Genomic DNA, 21,011 nt, shown 5'->3' on the forward strand with positions numbered 1-21,011 from the left:
GTCATGATCAGGCTATTCTATCTCTCCTTTTTCCGTTAAAAAAAAAAAAAGAAAAAAAAAAAGAGTATGATAATGAATGGTTTGCTCTAGATTCTGTTCATTTTTGCTGAGTTCTGGCAGAAGAAAGTCAGAGTGCTTTTGGATTTTCATTTGCACAGCTCAATTTCTTACTGTAACTACTCAGCAACTTCTTAAACCAAATAAAGCAAAGAATTATGGAATGGACACATTCTACATGATGAAGTCATCATTCCTAAGCCATCGTGCTATATTTAAATTGTTTCTTGAGCTGCGCTATCCCACTCTGGTGTGAAGGGCAATTCAGAGTCACTGATGGAAAAGGTGAAAAAGCCAACCACATTTCCCCCCTTCGTCTTAGCGTCGGTTGTATGATATCAATTATTTCCGACTTCACTAGAAGGAAGATGTAGGTACTTACCCCACAGCCTATCCCGTTGCCTGGTTCACAGAGGATTCTCCTCAGGCCTGGCTCAGGCAGCAGCCCTGCCCCACAGCCAGGGGTTGGGCAGAGCACTCCTCCCATCTGCAGCACGCACTCCTCGGCCCCATAGCGCTGGTACCGGTTGTACTAAAACACAAAACAACAACACAGTGCTGTTAAACTCCTAGCAGCACGCAAAGAAAACCTTTCAGTTTGGCTCAAAGTTTGACATATAATCTGATCAATTGTTCTAAAATCTCACATGCTAAGTTCAGGTTATTTGCCAGAAGTCTAAAACTTTGCAGTATAATTAAATGGGGTGTTACTCTGCTCCACCTCCTATCATGTGCATTGTTTTCTGGCTCACAGCCATTTTCAGCACCAGAATACTGTGTGGGATATTAAAATCAAGAAAACAGCAGTCTGTTTTTGTAAGTAACGTCAAGTACACTTATATTACTATAAAAAATTATTGTAAACATCATAAAAATAGTCCAACAGAGAAATAATGAATTCTGTATACAGATTGAAGAGAACACACAAAAAACCCCCTTCAGGGATCTATAGCTAGAAGTAGTGTAATGTTTTAGACTTTAAGGGCTGTAAAATTCTGCCTAGGCAACTTTATTTTAAAAGCAAGCTGATCATTAAACTGATCAACAGAATAACTCTCTTATATGCATTCATTTCAATGCTAGGTATTTTTTTTTCTGTATCTCCCATGAAATTTTTTAAAGTTTTTTCACTTTTCATTTAATTCCATCCTGATAGCCTAAAAGGCCATGGAAATGCCATAACTTTAACGATGGAGGCACTGACACAAAGCATTAAGTAACATGCCCAGTATACACTCACTGAAAAAAGCCTGCTCTAAAATGACTGATGTTACTGCAATAACTTCCCCATGTCTAATTTACCCTCCTTTCAGCCAAAGGTAAACTGAGCTGGTACAAATCATGCTGTGTACATGTAAATCACATTCACTCTAGGGTTCTGTGTTGGTGCAGTTCCACACCAGTGGCTGTATAACCACTGTAAACCAGGCTGCAGATTCACCTATAAATCTGCTCTATTGTGGAGGGAAATAAATGAAAGCATTTGGTCCTAACAGCCCCAAAGAAAACAGGCAAATCCAAAAGGCCAAAGAGGAAGGGAGTAGGTATGAATTTTCTCTGTGAGCAGACTTTATGGTGTGCTAAAGAAACAAAGCAGAGCTTTATGTTACAGCACTCACAACAGTATTTAGTGCTTCATAAGATTTTATCCCATAATGGCTCATGAAAATCCTGTTTCCTTTTTTGGGAGGATAGCAAACAAAAAATTCTTTCTCCAATCCACATCCCTCTCCAAAGAAATCTTTCAAGGAAAATTGAAGCTTTAGGACCAACACCTCATACATACAGCATACAAAAAAGAATTTTAAATTACAAAGAAGGCTCTACTACATGCCTTGTGGGTACATTTCAGATGATTTTTCTGCAAATGCTGTCACAACATGTCTTGTTAAACTGGCTTCTTAAAATAACATTAGGGTTCTTAAAAGACTATAACATAGAAACACGAAAGTTTGCATCACAGAAAAGAAAATCAACCCAAACTTAAATTATCCAACTTTGTTAATTAACGAAAAATCCAAACAACCTCTGAAAAGAAAAGCAAAATCTAAAAGGAGAAAAAGACTTCAAAAATATCTATCAGTGTAAGAAAAACAGCCAGAAATCCTGACTTAAGAATCTTGTATTTGGAAAATAATATTATTTTGAGAAATGCGCAAGATATGTCTGCAAAACCTCCTTGAATGTGGGGGCTCAAGAAGTCAACTGGTGTTTTCCTGTGTTATCATTGTGCTCAAATCCAGAGTAATTTGGTTGACCTGTATAGAAATTTAGGTAACCATAGCTCCAAAACTCTCTAGGGTACAGACTGCACCTGAAGGTGAGGATGGTGATTATCTTACCCTGTTAAGAGGGAACTTTGTGCTGCATGTGGGATTTTTAATAGCTTCTCATTATGAAGGTAAACGCTAGTGACACTGTAGCTGAGATTCTGTCAGCATTTACATTAAAAATTCTCAGCAGAAAAACAAGAATACACTTTCCAGCCATTAACTTATACTAAAAGGGCATGGAGAGACCCCTCGAGACTCCTCTCTCTCTCTTTTTTTTTTTTTTTTTTTTTAATTTTTTTTTTATTTGTCTTGTTAGGGAAAGATACAAAATGTGAATGTCCAGTTTACCTACTGACAAGGTGTTCAGCAACATTGTTTTCTGTCCAACAAATTTGGCATTTTATACTGGTTCACCACAGGACTCATTCCAAATAACTATGGCACTCTCACCAGTGATTTTCTCACTACAACAGCAAAAAAAAAAAAAAAATCCAGAAAAGATCCTGCTAAATTCATTCACATATCTTGATATCTAGTTACCAGCCTGTTTTCTACTTTCAAAGTCTAGATACATTTATGTCATTTTCCAATTTATTTTTCCTTGTGTCCTGCTCAATTAAAACCCAGCAACCAACTGAAACACAAAGTAGCAGAATATATTTGCTGTCATAGCATAATCTACACAATATATGTGGATTTATATTCTTTATTCAGTGGCTTGAAACAAAATGGCTCACTTTACATTCAGAGTGAATTTCTAAAAAATTTGTGAAGGACCAAAACTATTATAATGAATTATTAATTAAATATTTGCATATAGTGACAGGCCATACCTATTAGAGATAGATACATTTTTTTCCTATACACCACAGCCATACATATCAAACTGGACTCATGTAATCCGCGTGCATTAAGCAAGTCAATTTTCAAGAGCCTTTAAATGTCTTTGGAGCCCATGATATGTTTATGATCACGTCTGGATGAAATATTTAAGGATATTACAGCACACAACATCCACTGGTTTACTTTGCCTCTTAACTGGAGACCTAAAGTAGAATTAATTTAATTTAGTTTGAATTTCCACAGTGATGATGCCTGTAATTGCACTAGTTGTGTAGACTTCTTTTATAATTAACAGGAGAGATGGGATGCAATTCATCTTTGCTCCTTAGATTTGTACATCTAAATAAGAACTGAGCCCTCAAGTGCCCTTTTTTTTTTTTTTTTTTTTTTTTTTTTTTTTTTTTTTAAATGAGAGAATTGACAACTTCCTAGAAAATGGCACCTGAAATTAGGTGACTCTTACAATAGCTGCTTTAGTTCCAATAATTCTGATCTCAACTCACCCACCCTTAGTTTTTTTTAAAACAAAGGTTTAGCTATCTAGATAGCTTAGACTGTGAACCACCTCACAGAATTTTAGCTCATCTAAAATTAAACATTTAGCCTAAACAAGGCTCCAAGTGAATAAGAAGAAATAAGATCCCAAGGAGGGCATTTATCCTGACTTAGGTATGATGTTTATGATAGGTAAGATTAATCACACTATGGAAATGTTATGGAAAAAGCCAAGAAAACTAACTTAGGCTAGATATCTAACACATAAAGAGCTGTAATTGAAAGATGAATCTAGCTCTTCTGTCCATTCAAAGTATTTCACAGTATCCATTACTCAATTTTTATCCATATGCAATTTTTAGTGTGCGTCCTATTTAGAGATGCACTCATCTTGTGTAAGGTTGTTCTGCATGCTACAAGGAGGAGAGTATCTCCAATTATTTTAGGAAAAACCTCTCACAAAGTATAATATATGGGAAACTTGATGGAATTGGCATTCACGGTACCTGATTTCATTCCTGGCAGCAGCACAGCCTTCCTGTGGCTTTTACCTAAGTCATTTAATCTATGCTTCTCATCAGTCCCCCATTTGTAAAGAGGAAGAATGATACTTGCTGATTTCAATGCAATGTTAAGAGGCAAAATCCATTAATAGTCATGAGGACGTCAAATACTATGGTAATGAGTGGCACAAAATTATACAGAAATCACCAGCCATCTACTGCTGCTAGAAAGCAGCTACCAGGTAAAGCATGTCAGGCATCCCTGTGCTACTGTAATAATGTCCTCAGAAATACAGGTCAGTAAATAGATGCTGGATTCTTCCAGAACTACATATTTCAATGGAAACTTGGAAAAAAACCCCAAAGCTTCATAAATGCAATTTACTCTAAAACATTGGTGCTAAGACAGCTAAAGGTATATGAATAAGGTAGCTGTAAAATATTCTGTTTGCTCTCTGAAAACTGCATCCATTTGTGAACCTTCCCCTTAAATTGTGAATTGTCCCATTCAGCCCAAATCTATACTTTTCAGGGAATAAAATTTGGAGTCAAAAAAGCTCTACTTATAAGCTCTACTTACAGTATTTTGACCATAGAAATAAGTTCTTTTGTGTAATCTTTGTAGAGACTTGTCTGGGCCTTTAGATTGCAAGTTACAGTATGACATAGACACAGAGGCTGGATAATTGTAACCATTTATTCCTTGCTCTCTACTTTCCAGGTTGGGATGGTTTCCCTTGAGTCTTAGAATGATACTGGGTTTTCAAGCAGTGGAAATTCAATCATTTGATGTTGTAAATCAAGGGTAATATAAATGAAATCTCTGGGCTGACACAGGAATAACAGATTAACTACAGATTGCAGTCTTTTCAGTTGCATCGAGATTCAGATACCAAAACAAAACTGAAATGCTCCTAGATGCACAAAACTCCTGCAAAACACACTTCATGAAAAACTCCTGCAAAACACACTTCATGAACACAGTGATTCCTGGCCATGTTGATTAATTTACAAATTATTTATTATCATAGAATTATAGAATGGTTTGGGTTGGAAGAAATCTTAAAGGTCATTTATTCCAATCCTCTTGCCACAGCACTTGAGCTTTTTAATTTTGCTTTTGCATTTTGGGTATTGTTTTCTTTCCCTCCTCACATACCTAAAAGCATCTGCTCAGTAGCAGCCCTGCAGACAACTTTGGACAAAAGTATAACAGTAGATGTAAAGCCCAAATCTCTGAAATGTAATTCAATTACTTGTTTCTTTAACTGCATGTAAAAGTCTCAGAGGAAAGCAAATCTACTTTCTGGAGTCAGATTGTTTTTACTGCTCCTATAAATCAAATAACCATCTGTGTGTTTCAAAATTAAATTGTGTAGACTATTGGTCCACAATGCAGACTAAGCACTTTATTTATATTTATTATGCACATACAAAAACTCCAAGAATTAGTTCCATAATGTAATTAGACAACTTACAGTACAAAACCAGTAGCACTCCTTGGACTAGTAGAAATACTTACAAATGCATCATCTAATACAGATTAAAAGTGATGGACTGACATAGCTCTCCATGGAGCTCTCCTAACTTACTTTTCCTGAGTTTTTGGGCTTCTCTGCTGGCCCCTGGTCAGATTGGAAGAACAAATTCAGTGCATCAGCTCCATGTAACCACAGGAGCACCCAAGGAGACAAAAAATACAACCATCTCTAGAGGGCTGGAATTTGCCTGACTGGAGAGTCATGGAAAACTGGGTAAGGCAGTAGTTTGAAGAAAATATTTAGGTAAGAAACCTCTAACTGGACCAGTGCACCACAATTCACAGGCAAAATTAAACTGGAGTAGAAATGGGGAGAAAACAAAGAAAGATTGCAGTTAGCAGAATGATATTAAAGCAAGCACAAGGTGATGAAGATGAAAATAGAAAATACAGAACAGAGGATACTGGAGCAGGTTGTATTGGAAATCAAACTGAATATACCTGGGGCAATATGATACAATGAAGAAAGGGGACTGAGCACAGTGTATGGGTTAGCACTGTATTTACAAACTACTGGAAGTTTGTGATCTTCCAGCAGGTACTGACAGATCAGTCTGAATAGACTGAATGCCAGAGATAAACATTCGGTTTCTTCTGACCCTTGTGGAGCTCAAATGCACATTCCTCTTCCCACTACAAGTGACACCCATCAAGGCTGTAATTGATGCAAGGAAATGTGTTCAGCTGATGCTGTTGTAAACTGTGGAACTGAGTTTCAGTGCAGTACATCCTGGCTCCCAGTTCCCAGGTCACAAGAGTGAACACATGCATATTTCCTGAAAGCACATCAAAGCTGTCCAAGGCATGGAAGAAGTCCTAACTTCCACATGCATCTGACATCCTGAACACTGGGGTTCAAACCTTCCCTCCAAATTAAATGAAAGCTGTGTAGAAGAGAAATTTGGATTCTATATAAAATGACACTTTTTTTGTTTGGTTTTGACAGAAAAAAAATTCCTTCAAATTAGTTTTGACTAAGTACTTTCTACTTTTTTCTCTTCATTCTTTATTTCAGCTGTTGAACCAAAAATAAATGACTTTTACTTGCCTACAGTACAATAAGTTCAAAAAGTGTATTAATGTAGGGATATCCTGCTTATGACAAGAACTTAAAGGCTAAAGTTAGAATAATCCAGAAGTGACAAAACTGAGGAATTCACAGGAATCCCAATTGCCTCAGAGTGAGGGAAGAAAGTGGAGACATTAAGAGACATTCCAGGCGGGTACAGCACAGGAAGGAAAGAGAGGCATATCACTAGTCATATGAAGTTTTTTGTGAAGTTCCAGCTATTAAAATAAAGTGCTGTAAAGAGAATCAAAAGTTAAATGCAGTAGCTCAGTCTTAGAGAACATGTGATAGGATTGTGGTGACAAATCCAAAAGGTGACCAAATGAGATGGAGAGAAAAGAGAGTTAGAAAAATGGCAGAAGCAGAGATGTGTGTAGCTATCACTTACACTGAATAGTAGCTGAAGCAGCAGAGGTGTAAGAAACTACACTTGTAAAGATAAAGGTTCTAGAATACGAACAAAATAACTTTGGCTTAGTAATTGCAAACTAGAGAAATCATCCAGTGAAAATTTACTTTGTTCTTTAACTGGTTAGAATTACTGAGATGCAGCTTAGATTTTGTCCAAGTGTTGTTATTAAAAAAAAAAATCTTAACCCAGAAATACTTCAGAAGCACTTTGTTGATCATATTTGACAGTTCCTGTATTAAACTCAGCTGATTAATTAGTATTGTCATCTGACATTACTTTTGCCTGAATGGTTAAATATATATCAATTACTTTAAGACTGACTTTACATGAATATTCAGTAGCATGCATTTAAAATAAAAAATTCCTTTAGCAATTAAAAAGAAAAACCAGCCTTGTCAAACCCACACATTGTACACAAAATCCTTCCAAACCTCAACTAATGTTAAATGATCTCTAACCGTGCTGTGCTCATGTCATACTTGATTTCTGTATCTCCTAAAGTTACAGCTCACTAGCACAAGCCCACACCACCTTTGAAGAGCATGGGGATATGAATCTGCAGAATTCCAAAATAGAATATTCTAGGGCATTCTTTTGTGCAAGTTTTCCTTAATTGAGAAGGAAGTGTGGGGAAAAAAACCTAACACCCCCCCACACACACACACAACTGTCCCCATTCAGGCTGGCTCAGGTTCCAGGGATATAAATGCTCACAATAGTTCTAAATGTTCTAAAAGTGAGCAGTGATATGAGTTTCAGTAGCAGCTGATAGGACAGATCTGTTAAAATTGATCGTTCCCCTGTCAAAATATCAAGGAACTGGCCAATACATTCTGCAAAGTTGTCAGAGCAGATGATGCAACAGAGAAGTGCAGCTATACATTACTTAGCAGCTTGCTTTCCTGCTTTCCTGCCACTAGCAACTCAACTGCTTCATCTGTGCTGTGACCTGTTGGGGGCACTCAGGTATAGCAGCAGATTGCTTGCTCTTGTGTTATTTGTTTTCCCTTCCAGCCTTCAGATGTGGCTACTATTTTATTCATGAATCACAATATTCCATTTAAACAATTAAACGAGATTTTTTTCTATCACTTTGGGGACAAGAGGGAAGTTTCTCATAGAGTCATTAGGGAGACTCCATAACAGTTCACTGCAAGTCATCTTGCTATGCTGGTGTATTGTGGTGTTTATGCTTGGAGTGTTTTCTCTGCTGTCTCTGGCATTGCCTTGTACAATTACCTGCCTTCCACTGTATTTGAACAGAGCCCGTATTTGGTGCATTTTTAGCATATATTTGTAAGCAGCTTGTACTATGACCACTTGTAGAAACATTTACTTGCAGAGACAGCCAGCCTGACAGGGCAAATGGCTACTGTGGGAGACTTTCTTACCTTGTGCTATTTTTTGATCACTCCCCACTTACTGAATCTTTCAATCCGATCCTGACTGTATCTCAGTTACTTAAGAAATGGAAGAGTCAGCCAGCAGATTGGGCTGCACCCATTAAGCCAGGGGAAATAGATGGATTATGAAAAGTGAGAGCAAATTGCAAGAGAAAGCTCAGCAGAGCTTTGGGCAATTAGAAAGCTTCTGCCTTTACCCTTCCTGGGACTCCATGTGGAGGAGACTCTCTTTGTCTTCTACAGACCCTTCTGGACTGGGAGAGTCTGTGACAAGGGAGTCCAAAAGAAACCAGACAAAGCTGCCTCTGGAGACTCTTCCTGGGTCAGACTCTCTGCCACCATCTCAAAGAGCCAAGTATCAAGTGGGGCAGCAATCTGTTGCTGAGTGTATTTGTGCTGCATTTTCAGCCCATTACTATGGAAGCTGGTTTTATGTGGTAAGTTAGGCAGCCACAATGCATATCATGTATCAGTGCAGCTTGTACTCTTCTATTTCACCATGCAGACTATGATTCTGTCTTTCCATAAAGTCCAAAACTGATTCCCTGTTTAAAAACTATCTTATTGCCACTGGAGAAACCTTAAAAGATGGACTTTCCAGCTGGAATAAATTTCCCATAATGTATGTTTCTAACAGAACAGGAGACATGAAAAGTTTACATGTCCAGGAGACTACCAAGAAGTTTGATTATTTGAACAAGAGTCTTATTATTATACAAATACTTTAAGAAAATATTAGTCATCAATTCTTCACACTTCTAGTTCCTAGTTCTAGCATTAGTTTTTCATTAATGCTTATATTTATGAAAAGATATTTCAGCTAGACAGTCAGACACATGTTTTCAAGAGGTTTGATCCTGAAAGCCACTCAAAACCTTTCTTTCCTAATGACGTCAACAAATGTTACATATGTTAAGTATTTAGATATATATGAGCATTTACCTGGTCAGTTTATTTATATTTTTATTTACAGGAAACAAATGCTCAGTGAACAAAAGAGGGACACCATTTTTTTTTTGCTTGAACTCTGAGGAATGGGAGATATGCAACATAGGAAACGTGCTGGTGCTGGTGGAGTGGTGGAAAGGAAAGAGGTTGGAAATATTTTATCTTTCACTACTGAGAGGTATAATAGGATCTAAAGTCTGCAAGTGATTTGTAAACAAAGAATAGATGCTTTTCTAGGCAATATACTGCAGTTTAGACAAGAATTAATCCAAAAAAGTCATGTAATGTGTATTCTAAAGTAGATCAGAACAGATTATCACAATAGTCCATTCTGCTTTTATAATCTGGCCTTAAATACATAAGCACTTTAAAAATAAATCAAGATTGGATATGAATCAGGAACATGTCCCTATTTTTCTTTGGCTATTGCTTGAAGTGGAAGAAAATATATGATGGTTTATAATACTGGAATTGTAAGAAGTCTGAATAAAACAGTGTTATAATTAATTATGATTTTTTTCTATCTAGTAAACATGATAACAGAAAAAGAAAAATTTTAGATATTTTAAAAAGCAAATACATAACTAAATAAATGTAAGAAATACATAGATAGTCACGTGAATAAGGACTTTGCCTGTAATTCCTTTCTTTCTTCATTTAGATGTATTTTAATTTTTTTCTGTCTTGGTTTTGCAATGATTGATTTCCTGAATATCAAAGTGTGTGCTAACTTCAAACAAAAGCTACTGTGGTCTTCAGTAGACTCATGATAACAATGTTTTTGTAGGGACAGAATGTATTTGCAACAACCCTTGTACTTGTATGGGCTGATGGAATAATTCAAGCCTCATGACAATGTTCACTATTTGCAAATAAAGTCTATCAGTTAAATATTGCTCTGTCAGTGGTCATTAGTCAGGCTAAGGTCCACAGCTCCATTCTAGGGCTTTTCCAGGAGAGTTGTCAAGTCTGTCTGATTCAGTCCTCTCTTTCATACTTGCAGCCTTTTGGTTTGGCTGCTCCTCACTTTTCCTTCAAATTTCTCCTTTTGTCCCACTCTTCCTAGACTGCTCAGCTTCATCTCTTCATACAGCTTAAGTGCAGATCTTCCTTTATTTACCAGTCTCTTCAGCAAGCTGCTGTATTTGGTCATTCCCTTCCAGCCCTTGTCCACACTCCTTTTCAGACCCTTATCCTTCTGGTTTCTACTCCCGACCCTCCCATGAAACAGTCCCATCTCTTCATTCTACCCAAGCCTCATCTCACTCTGCCCTCCATTTGTCAGGTAGCTCTAATCAGTCTCTTGACTCCATCAATGTGGTCCTAACTCTTTTATTTCCTCTTCCTAAGTCCTCCATCTCACTTGATTCCTCTATCTCTTGCTGGTTCCAGTATCTCTTGCTAAGAAAAAGCTGAGTCCATGAGCCTACGACAACTAAAGTGGGGAGCTGGTGGAGGAAAATTGGAAGCCTGGAAATTGTAACAGCAGCCATAATTGTAATTAAAAAAAGAGAGTGACAGGGATAGGAGAAGCAACAGAGTGTTCTTGACAATAAAATTTGATTTTAAAATGAAACAAGACTTTGAATTAACATCTTAGGAGTTGCTCCTACCTCTGTCGCAGCCCTCATAGAACCTTGTGCAAGTCCCTTGCTGCCAGGTTCATTTAAGCTGTGGATATTGTCATGTACAGCACACTAATGCTGGGCTTTCAGCCCCTTGTCCCTAGCACCTGCAGCTGCATGTCATGCATTCAGGCTTTGTAACCATTACCTTAGGAGGGATACTTCAGAGAAAAAGACAACTTGAATTTCAGAAGCATTGAGCGTTTGAAAATTCAACTTGTCTCTCAGAATTTAAGGCCATTTCTCAATACCTCTGTATGTGTATTTCATTACTGACAAAATAATAACTGACCTTCTTGTGAGTATTGTAAAGCATACCTTATTTATGCTTTTCTAAGGTCCCTCTACAGAAATAGTTTTCCGAGTGCAAAGCACAGTTATAATTATGAGAAACGCTATTTTAAAAGAGAAAAAAGGACACACAAAGGGATGGATAATATCATGAGTAGCCATAAGTACCAATCCCATAGTCAGATTGTTTGTTTGCTGCTTTGGAGAATCTGTTTACTGCTGTAGTCAAAAGCTGAAAAACTGAGGCAGGTAGCAGATGTACCAATTAATAACCTGTCAAGGCTGACAGATAGAATAAAAAAACCCCCAACTCTCACATATAACTCCTGGGTGGTTTTTTCCCCCACATTTCAGGTCTTTGGAGGTCATGAGATACACTCTATTTCCCTGGAGAGAGATGAAACTGTCTCATTAGCGTCTATCTTTCATGACATTAAGACGCTGCCTTCAAGATGCTAACTCACCTGTTCTTCTCCCAGAATCCTGAAGTGATGAAGTTCTTTAATCAAGGAATCTGGACAGCCAGCTGTTGGAAAGAAACAAAACCAGGCATTTTAGAGCTTCCTGTCAGTGCAGTTTCAGCATAAGACACGTAGATGCAGAGATGATAGAATATACAGATTACCTTAGATAAAGAAGATTAGAAAGATTAGCTATGGCTCTGCAGGAACCAGAAAACTGAAAACCATCTATCAAATAATCCTTCCACATTTCTGAGCATGCTACCAAGAACACTTAGAAAGGTTATATTCTGAATATTTTAGCCCTTTCCCCAAAGGACTACAAACAAAAGCAAGATGAAAAGGGCAGCACTGTCTGCCAGATACCGCCAACCCTCAGTATAAGCCAAAAAGCCTGTTAAAAGAGGATCTCACATCAAAACATTGGAGCTGCCCAAAGCTGAATTCTGATTCACACAACAGGTTTGGACTCATTTCTAAGAATAGAAACACGCTTTTCCTGATTTCCTGCAGGATTTAATAGGCCCCACAGATCGGTCACAAATATAACCCATTTCACATATATCTGGCTGTTACCCACTGGTGTTAGCACACAAACCAGGAACACAGGCAGAGGAGTGGTTTGTGTGGTTTACAAGAATTTTGCAAAGAGATTAATTTTCAATCACTACAAACTTTCACATCTGTACCAGTCAGTAAGAAAGAATATGTCTTGCTAGCTGCAATGCACTTTAGTGACATGTTCAGACTATGGTTACCTTCCTGGTGATGAAATCAAGGCTGCTGTACACTACTTTTGTAAATTACTTTTATACATTACCAGACTAATTCCTGACAAGGGATGAAACTGCAGACTGTGAAAGCTATCTGGGCTTATACTTTTTACCATAAATTGAAGCATCTCAGTGAACAGAGAAAATTTCTTAAAAGGAATTAAAAGCATAGTTACCCCCAGAAAATGGGAGGAAAAACGGTATTTATCAACCCGGTTTTCTGCTGATGCCACTACAAATAGTTACCTTTCACTCTTAATGACTGCCATTAAAAGAATACAAATGAATTTGGATGCAACTATCAGGAAGTCTCCACCAGCACCATGGTTTTACTCAAGGCCAATGAGACATGGCCTAGACTCAATACTTTCTGTTGTCATAGCTGTCTTAGGGATGCAGAAGGAAAAGACTACTCCTGAAAGTAAAGTAACTAAAAAGGCAAAAAATGAACAATAGACACAATTACACTGGTACAAGTCTTGTATTAGCATAATTTTTCCACCTAGAGAACCGATTTAAATGCTACTCAACTTTTTACTGCTAAATATTTTATCTTCATTCTGAGGAGGAATAGGTGAAGAATGCACCATCTATTCAACTTCAGCAGCAAACTCTTAAAAAGGTATGAAGTTTGAAGTTGGCCCAGGTTTAAGCATATCGTAGAGATTGCCTATTAATGAATTGTCTCTATGTAAATATTAGTATTTCTTCTATTTAATGAAACCTATGATATTCCTACAGGCTTCTTTTCACCCACCTCTTCCTCATGCACAAGGATATTCACATATTTGAATGCATGTTTTTGTGCTAAGTGATTATTTCTTAATCAGATTTTATTCTTCTCAACTTCCAGAACCACAACCTATGTATCACTTTTAAGTTTCTTTTCTCATTTTCTCCATGCTGTTTACTCTTTCTTTCTCAATGCACTTAATTGCCCTTGCTACTCCTACCACAGAATCACTGCTACCCAGCACTTTCTTGTATTCTCACTGTGATTTACATCTCCATCCAACTCTCTCTCACTAACTTTTTGACCCGTGCCCTGGGTTGTAGTCTAGAACAGTTGTCTTCTCTGTGTTTCAAATCAAAACTTATTGTATAAAACATCGTTCCTCTCTCTTAGCCTCAGGTTCTTACATAATTAGCAATATATTTTCCTGCACATGATTTTCCCTGAAAATATCTGCATTGATTGCATTCTGCCGTAGGAATTTCTAAGTGTAGAGGATAATTATGAGTTCATGTAATTCTGCCTGTTAATCTTTGACAGATGTTAGCTTTAGAACACCAACTAAACTACATTCTGCTTTTTGGAGTTCTTACAGCTTCTACTTCAATCAAGTATTTCTTTCCTCCCTCTTATCTTTTCCAATTTGCTATTCACTAAACTCCTTAAAATTGAAAGGTTTCCTTTTACTTTCCTAGCAAGAACTTTTTCTCTCTATTCTCCTTAAAATCATATTTCCTGAGTACCCTTTTTTCCCTGTAGAAATCCATCCTATTCTGCCCTCACACATAAATTATATAATCTTCCCTTTATGAACTCCTTATATGCATCCTCTCTTTCTTCCATACAGGCTGGGGATGAATGGATTAAGAGCAGCTCTGCCAAGAAGAACTTGGGGATGCTGGGGGTGAGATGGTGGACATGTGCTGGGAAGGAGCACTTGCACAAACATGTCCTGAGGTGCACCCAAAGCAGCGTGGGCAGCAGGGAGAGAGAGGGAATCCTGCCCCTCTGCTCTGCTCTGCTCAGCCCCCACCTGCAGGGCTGCATCCAGCTCTGGGGACCCCAGAACATCACAAGGATGTGCATGTGTTGGAGTGGGTCCAGAGCAAGGTCATCAAGATGAGAGGGCTGGAGCACCTGCCCTGTTAGGAAAGGTAAGAGGATTGGGATTGTTTGCCCTGGAAATCAGAAGGCTCAGGGGGACATTACAGTGGCCTTCCAGAACTTGATGAGGCCTATGGCGAAAGGAAAAGGGTAATGGTTTTAAACTGCAGGAGGGTTGATTTAGACCAGATATAAGAAATAAGTGTTTTTATGGTGAGGGTGGTGAAACACTGAAATGCATTGTCCCGTTCAAGGTCAGGCTGGCCAGGGCCCTGAGAAACCTGACCTAGTTGAAGGTGTTGCTACTTATTGCAGGAGGCTGGACTAGATGACCTTTAAATGTCCTTTCCAACTCAAATTGTTCTATGATTCTACAGAAAACATGCATGTTTAAGTGTTACTAGTCATCCACTGCTGCATCTTCTTCCAAATGAAATATTTTGAATAGTTTGTTTTTCAGAGACTTGCCTAACTGGGTTTTCTATCTTTTCATAGTTCAGATTTTCACTGAATCTTGCTTAGTTGATTACACAACAGATCCTGACGTTACTAGCAAAGAGAGAGAGCTTAAAAACTATGTCACTGTTGGCATGATTCTTTTCAGCAATGAGTTCAGAAATGTCAAATGCATACAATATTGAATTATACTGACATATCTTAACAGTCTGCTGTCTGTAAGAAGTCATCTCAGATTGTCACATTTCAGAAGCAATAATCTCAGGAAAAAAAGAAATCTTCCTTTTTCTTTTTTTTTTCTTTTTTAAAAAAATATTTCTGGGTATATTTCAGGTGTTTCCTATTTCTGTTTTTAATCTCTTCTTTTCTGTAAGCGGACCTTTGTAAAAAATGCTCTAACACTGTAAGCTGTTTTTACCAAATATCTGTGAGTTTTGAAAAAATCTTGGATTATGTTGAATCCTTGCACTGTTACTAGAGACAAAGGTTATGACAAGTTATCATTCCATAAACAAAACATAAAGAGACTTAAAAAAACCTCCTCTCTGCTCAAAACTATTAAGAACTATTTTTTCATCTCACCCACAAATTCCTCCATCTATCCACCAACATATTAATGTATATGAAAACACACATGAAAACTTGAAAATTATTAGTAGTTAAGCACAGCACCTGATGGGTTCACTGGCAAACTGTACACACCAAACATTTATAGAAAAATGTATTTTCTAAGTTTCTGATGCAAAACAAGTACATGCCAAATGATACAAATAAAATGTTTCACAGATTTCTGCTATTTTGTATAGAATGCTTTGAGGACTAGTTTTTATGTCCTCTGTCCTATAGAACCGCTTAAAATGAATGGTGTCAACAATTACCAAAACTTTTCACTTCCCTCTTTCCAGTTATTACTTGAGAAGTACAAGCCTTCAAGAAATTTCCACAGACATAATCCAAACCACAGGAATATTAAAATAATAATCAATAATAATTACATGTAAGAGTGTTGAAAGGAAACAGTGCAAAAACATGGACAATTGGCTTTCATCAGAAGCAAAAACTCAGGATTGAGGGCACCTGCAGACTGATAAAATGGCAGCTAAATTGCTTATTTGTTGCCTCTTTCAGCCCACATTCAAACCTAGGTGTTTCATATGTTTCTCAGCTACAGTGACTGTTACAGATTCTTGCAAACTATGAAGGCAGAGCAAGGTAGAAGAAATAGAAAACTGATGCAAATATTTAATATTTTTATACTACTTTTAACTCTGTCATACTTCCATTGACTTTAGAGCAATCAGATACACAAAACTAATTTGATGTTTTAGCAATGAGCCTAAGTCTAAGCAGGAAAATAATGAAGGGATGACACCCAGTTCAAAGGACCAACGGCTTTATAAAGTCACAACAAATAATTTCTTTGCCTCTATTCGAAGTTTTATTACTTAAATTAGATTTAAGCATTTTATTTGCTTCAACACATTCCATCATACACCAGTTTACTTGTTTGAATAATGTTGTTGTTACTTGAGTCTCATATTGCTGTATAATTTAAGATAACTTCAAATGCTGCACTTATGAATGAAGGTCCATTTAAAATTACAGAAATGTGTTACTGTAAGTTTGCAATTTACATTGCGGTATTCTCTTTGTAAACATATTTTTAATCTGTTCATATAAGTACATGTATCTCCAAGAGAAGAATAAAGAAGCGAAATTTAGGAAGGATGGTTTGGTATGTCTCCTAACATCATAAATACCCTGATTTCAATTGGTCTGAACACACATTTTCAACTACACTTGTAATTAAACTATGATTCTAACTACTACCAATTTAATTACGCAAATCTTCACATATTTTTTCTGAGACAGAATTAGCTTCTGTTTTTTTTTCCTTAAAATTATCCTTCTGTATGACTTATGTTCTTTAGAGAGAAGGCAAATGAAGAATTAAACCAAGCCTTTAATGTTGCATAAAATGGCAAAATGGAAGCAACATATGCTACAAATAGAGCCAACTGAGAAGTGACAGGGGTGTTGGAGTCCTGATGGCACCAGCAGCTCTGCCTGTCCCAGCCAGGACCCAGATCAGCCCCTGCCTCATCCATTGCACTGGGTTATTGTCCTGCTCCCACAGCCATGGCCCATTTGCATTTTAAATTTAATTTTAAATTTCATCTTTCCCCAAACAATATAGTTGTGTGAGATTCATGTCAATGCATTTAAGCATCAAAATGTTTGCTATATGAGTCTAATATATTCCTTGCATGCTTCCTTTATAGTTGATAAAAGAAAGACATGCTTTCACAGGGTAATTCCCACCATCCAAGAAAGGCACAAAAAAAAAAAATCCCCTTATTTCCATTAAGCGACGAGTTTAAGGTGACTTGGCAGGATTTACACAAGTAACTTTTAGACTTTTAAAGTTAGAATATTTGAATTTCACTTAACAGCTGCAACTCCAATAATTTCTAAACATGCTTAACATTGGAGCATGTAAATATCCCCCTCACATTTAGCTCCATGCAAGCTAAGCATTTACATTATGAGCACAGTGTAACTTCCATTTCTCTTACTTAGAATTTATGTCTGCATCAACACTTGTTAATTCTGAAAAGTACATCCCTTTTGTGGGCTCTGAACATAACTATGCACGAATACCTATCAGTGTCCTTCAAAGGATATCTTTTCACAGAGCTAATTGCTAAACCAAGCTTGCCACTGGAAAACATTTTAAATACTTGAGAATAACCACTTCATGCTTAGAAAATTAATGGATACGTTGCCTTATTTTTCCTGAATTTAGTGTAAATATAAAAAAATGTTCTGTATTCAAAAACATAATCCTAAAAATCTGGCAGTGCAGAACTCTAATGGCAGGACTTGCAATACAGCAACAGTTAGAGATATTTTATATATATATATATACACGAAATCTATTTTGTAGGAGGAGCACAGCCCTGCTGCACTGAGTGTAATAACAACAGGAGTGCAAACAGGACAGTAAGAAAGGTGGAGTCAACACAAAACTTATCGTGTCTGAAGTCCCACAACTAGTGCGCGTTAATTTGCTATGTCACTTTCCCAGTTTCCCCCAAACTGTTCAACAAACCAGAACATTGTTGTAAACCCCCATATCTTTCTGCTCTCTGCATCTCTTCCAGTGAAAAGCAATCCTGTGCTGGTGACAGTGAAATCACAGTTCTTATGAGAACTGACGGTGATTTCAAAGTATGAAGTGACTTCTCTATGCCTGTGTTAATTAGGTGTTTAGATGTTACAGGTGACCTTTTCTCATTTTTGATGTTATATGAATGTGAACAAAGACAAAACTAAGGAGAGCGTCTGGAATGCATAAATATTTTACTGAAAAGAGAAAAATGTTATGAAGAATATCAAGTAGGTAATTTATAGAATATAAGCATATAAGGCTATATTTGGAATACTCCTTGGGCATTGTGAAAAGTTGTTGAAATATTTTCTCACAGATTCTAGAGAAGGGTATTACTACAGCCATTTTCACAATTTTTTTGCAACACACATGAGCAGTACTTGGGTAAATAGTAAATTATTGAGATTTTTTTCTTGCTGCCCACATAATTTCCTAATTTAGACAACCTTAGAACTTCATTAATTTGTTTATGTACACTTATATTTACATACTTCCTCCTTTGTATAAAAAGATTTAATTTTTTAAAAATGAACTGCCATAAAACAGTCCTGTGACTTATCATCTCAAGTCCCATGCCTTACATCTACAGGTCTGAAAATGCGAAGGATTCACAGGGGCACACAGCTTCATCTGGAGCATCAATTATTACTAACCAAATTAATCATAAAATTACATGTCAGAGTCAAAACCCTCTCACGAAATCAGTCAGCTGTATGTTTGAAAATTGGTGGACACCCCTTAATACCCAAATTTCTTGTTTTGGCCACCTTACGATTGGTGTAAAGAACTACCTATCCAGCAGAACCAAATAAAGTAAACTAAAAAATTACATGGGATTCTTTACTTGTAAAGAATTTTAATAATCATCAGTTTGCAGATGATATTTTTCTGTACAATAATCTAGATGAGTAGATATACAAATATATGTCCAAACCAAGACATATTATAGTGCTTCAATATTATAGATTGCTTTGGGGGGGGGGGGGGGAAATTAAAAAAGCTTATTTCAAAAGCAAGAAGTAATGAATTCTTTCAGCATGCACATATTTAGACTGCAAAGCTCAGCTCTGCACTTGGGCAATGCTGAACCAGAGAAGATGACAAGCAATGCTTGCATGTGGTTTCTGTACCAAGAGATCTTCACCAACATGGTGAAGATCTTCTCTCCAAGTCTTTAAAAATATCTCTAAAACTACAAATGTTGGAGCAGTTCTTTAGTTCAAGCAAACTATCACAGCAACAATTAAGTCAGTGGTGCTTACAGGTATCTGCACCAACAAACAGATTGACTCTGTACAAAAAATGCAATATTTTGTTAAAAAGACTATGTGCCAGAAAAGGACATATTTAATTGCTACTTTTTCAAAGGTCAATCTGCAATAAGAAACCTATTCTCTTTAAAAAAATCAGAATTAAAATACCATTTTCTCTTCATTAATGATCTCATCAAACAATATCATGTTAATTTTCTTTTTTTCTTGATTGACTTCTGACAGCTGAAGTCAGTAAAAAGACCTATACATTGTTTTGCTATCAAAATGCTGCTGAAGCTATAAGCAAGAAAATTTCATTAAAGCTTGACTGTCAGGACACAACAGTTGTCCTGTTCTAACCAGTCACTAGAGATGTTAGTTGCCCAGCTGAATATGTTACATCTTTGTGTACTCTTAAATTCAAAACCCTCCAGAGACATAGAGCATAATTTTTCACTCTCATGAAGTACTTGTGAAAGAAGTCTGCAAACAGACTGCATTAGAGTTGGGAAAGGATCACATAAAGTGATTGTTGCAAATTCTGCTGGTCTGGCTTTCTCATGTTGCAGACAACTCTGGCTTTCACTATGCTGTTACTCATTGCTTTCTTTAATGATGCTTTAAAGCCAAATGACTAGAAGTAATGAACCACATTAGCCATTTTCTGCTAAGGTTTTCTTTTAATCTTTGCTACAAAAACTACCAGCAGAAATATTGACCTGCCATTTCAGTTTAGGACCTACTTCCTTGCTTCCTTGCTAAACAGCATTTAAACCACACTTGAACAAGTAACGTTTAGTCACATCAGCATTCAAATCCTGAATTGCACTGAGTTCTGCAATGCCAGCAAGCCACTGCTCGTTATTTTTGGCAGTTTTTTGTATATTCTGCACTGCTATGGGACAAACTGTTGAAAGAGTCTTTCAGAGGGGAGAAATTTCCTAAGAAATAATATTCAGTATTGCCCAAGAGACTGAGACTTCAAGGCAACCATGCAACAGTGCAAACATATTTGATGAATAGTCTGTACCATCTGCTTGCTCAATATTCCAGTTTAAATTATAGGTGCAAATTCACCCACACAATTCTCAGTAAAGTCAGTGAATACCAAACTCATGCAACACAACAAATTCCATGCTGTCTATCTGTAATGAGAAATTGAGCTATGACCTTTACTGCTCACATACAGAAGCTCCAGAAGCAAAAATAAAAAGGAAACTCCCTTCTTCTCATGCAAGTGGGAAGATTTGATTATTGCCAAATTAAATTTTACAGAGAAAACATTTTTATATGCTTCTTAGTTAACAGAAGTAATTTCTACAGTTTCTTTACATCAAAGAGGACAAGTCTAGGATTCCTACCACAACCAGGTGATTTTTTTTTTTTTTTTTAGTTAAGATACAAGAGCGCTATTTTAAACTTCTTTTGGAAGACTCACACCTTCTACCACATAAACCATGGAAGTGAAAATCTCATTGCAGGGATCTGGCCTGAAAGGAGCTCTTCACTCTCAGTTTGCTAGGTTTTTAGCTCTATCAGCTCAATTCATGAAAGGTTTTCTCATCTTTTATTCAAAAAGTAGTTGAAATCTCTAAAGAAA

General features: G+C 36.9%; 1 protein-coding gene across 3 annotated transcripts in view; it reads right to left on the reverse strand.

Moving 5' to 3' along the window:
* The window catches only part of PRKN (parkin RBR E3 ubiquitin protein ligase), a gene marked incomplete at its 5' end in the record, with an annotated part of 673,262 nt that overhangs the window by 108,540 nt on the left and 543,711 nt on the right, over positions 1–21,011 (reverse strand). For all 3 annotated transcript variants that reach the window (XM_083857571.1, XM_083857570.1, XM_083857572.1), the window contains 2 exons: positions 440–589; positions 11,924–11,985. In XM_083857571.1, coding sequence (XP_083713697.1) covers positions 440–589; positions 11,924–11,985 — 212 coding nt within the window. The remainder of the gene's footprint in view (positions 1–439; positions 590–11,923; positions 11,986–21,011) is intronic.

The sequence above is a fragment of the Zosterops lateralis genome (assembly GCF_965231275.1).
Source record: "Zosterops lateralis genome assembly, chromosome: 3".
NCBI lineage: Eukaryota > Metazoa > Chordata > Aves > Passeriformes > Zosteropidae > Zosterops > Zosterops lateralis.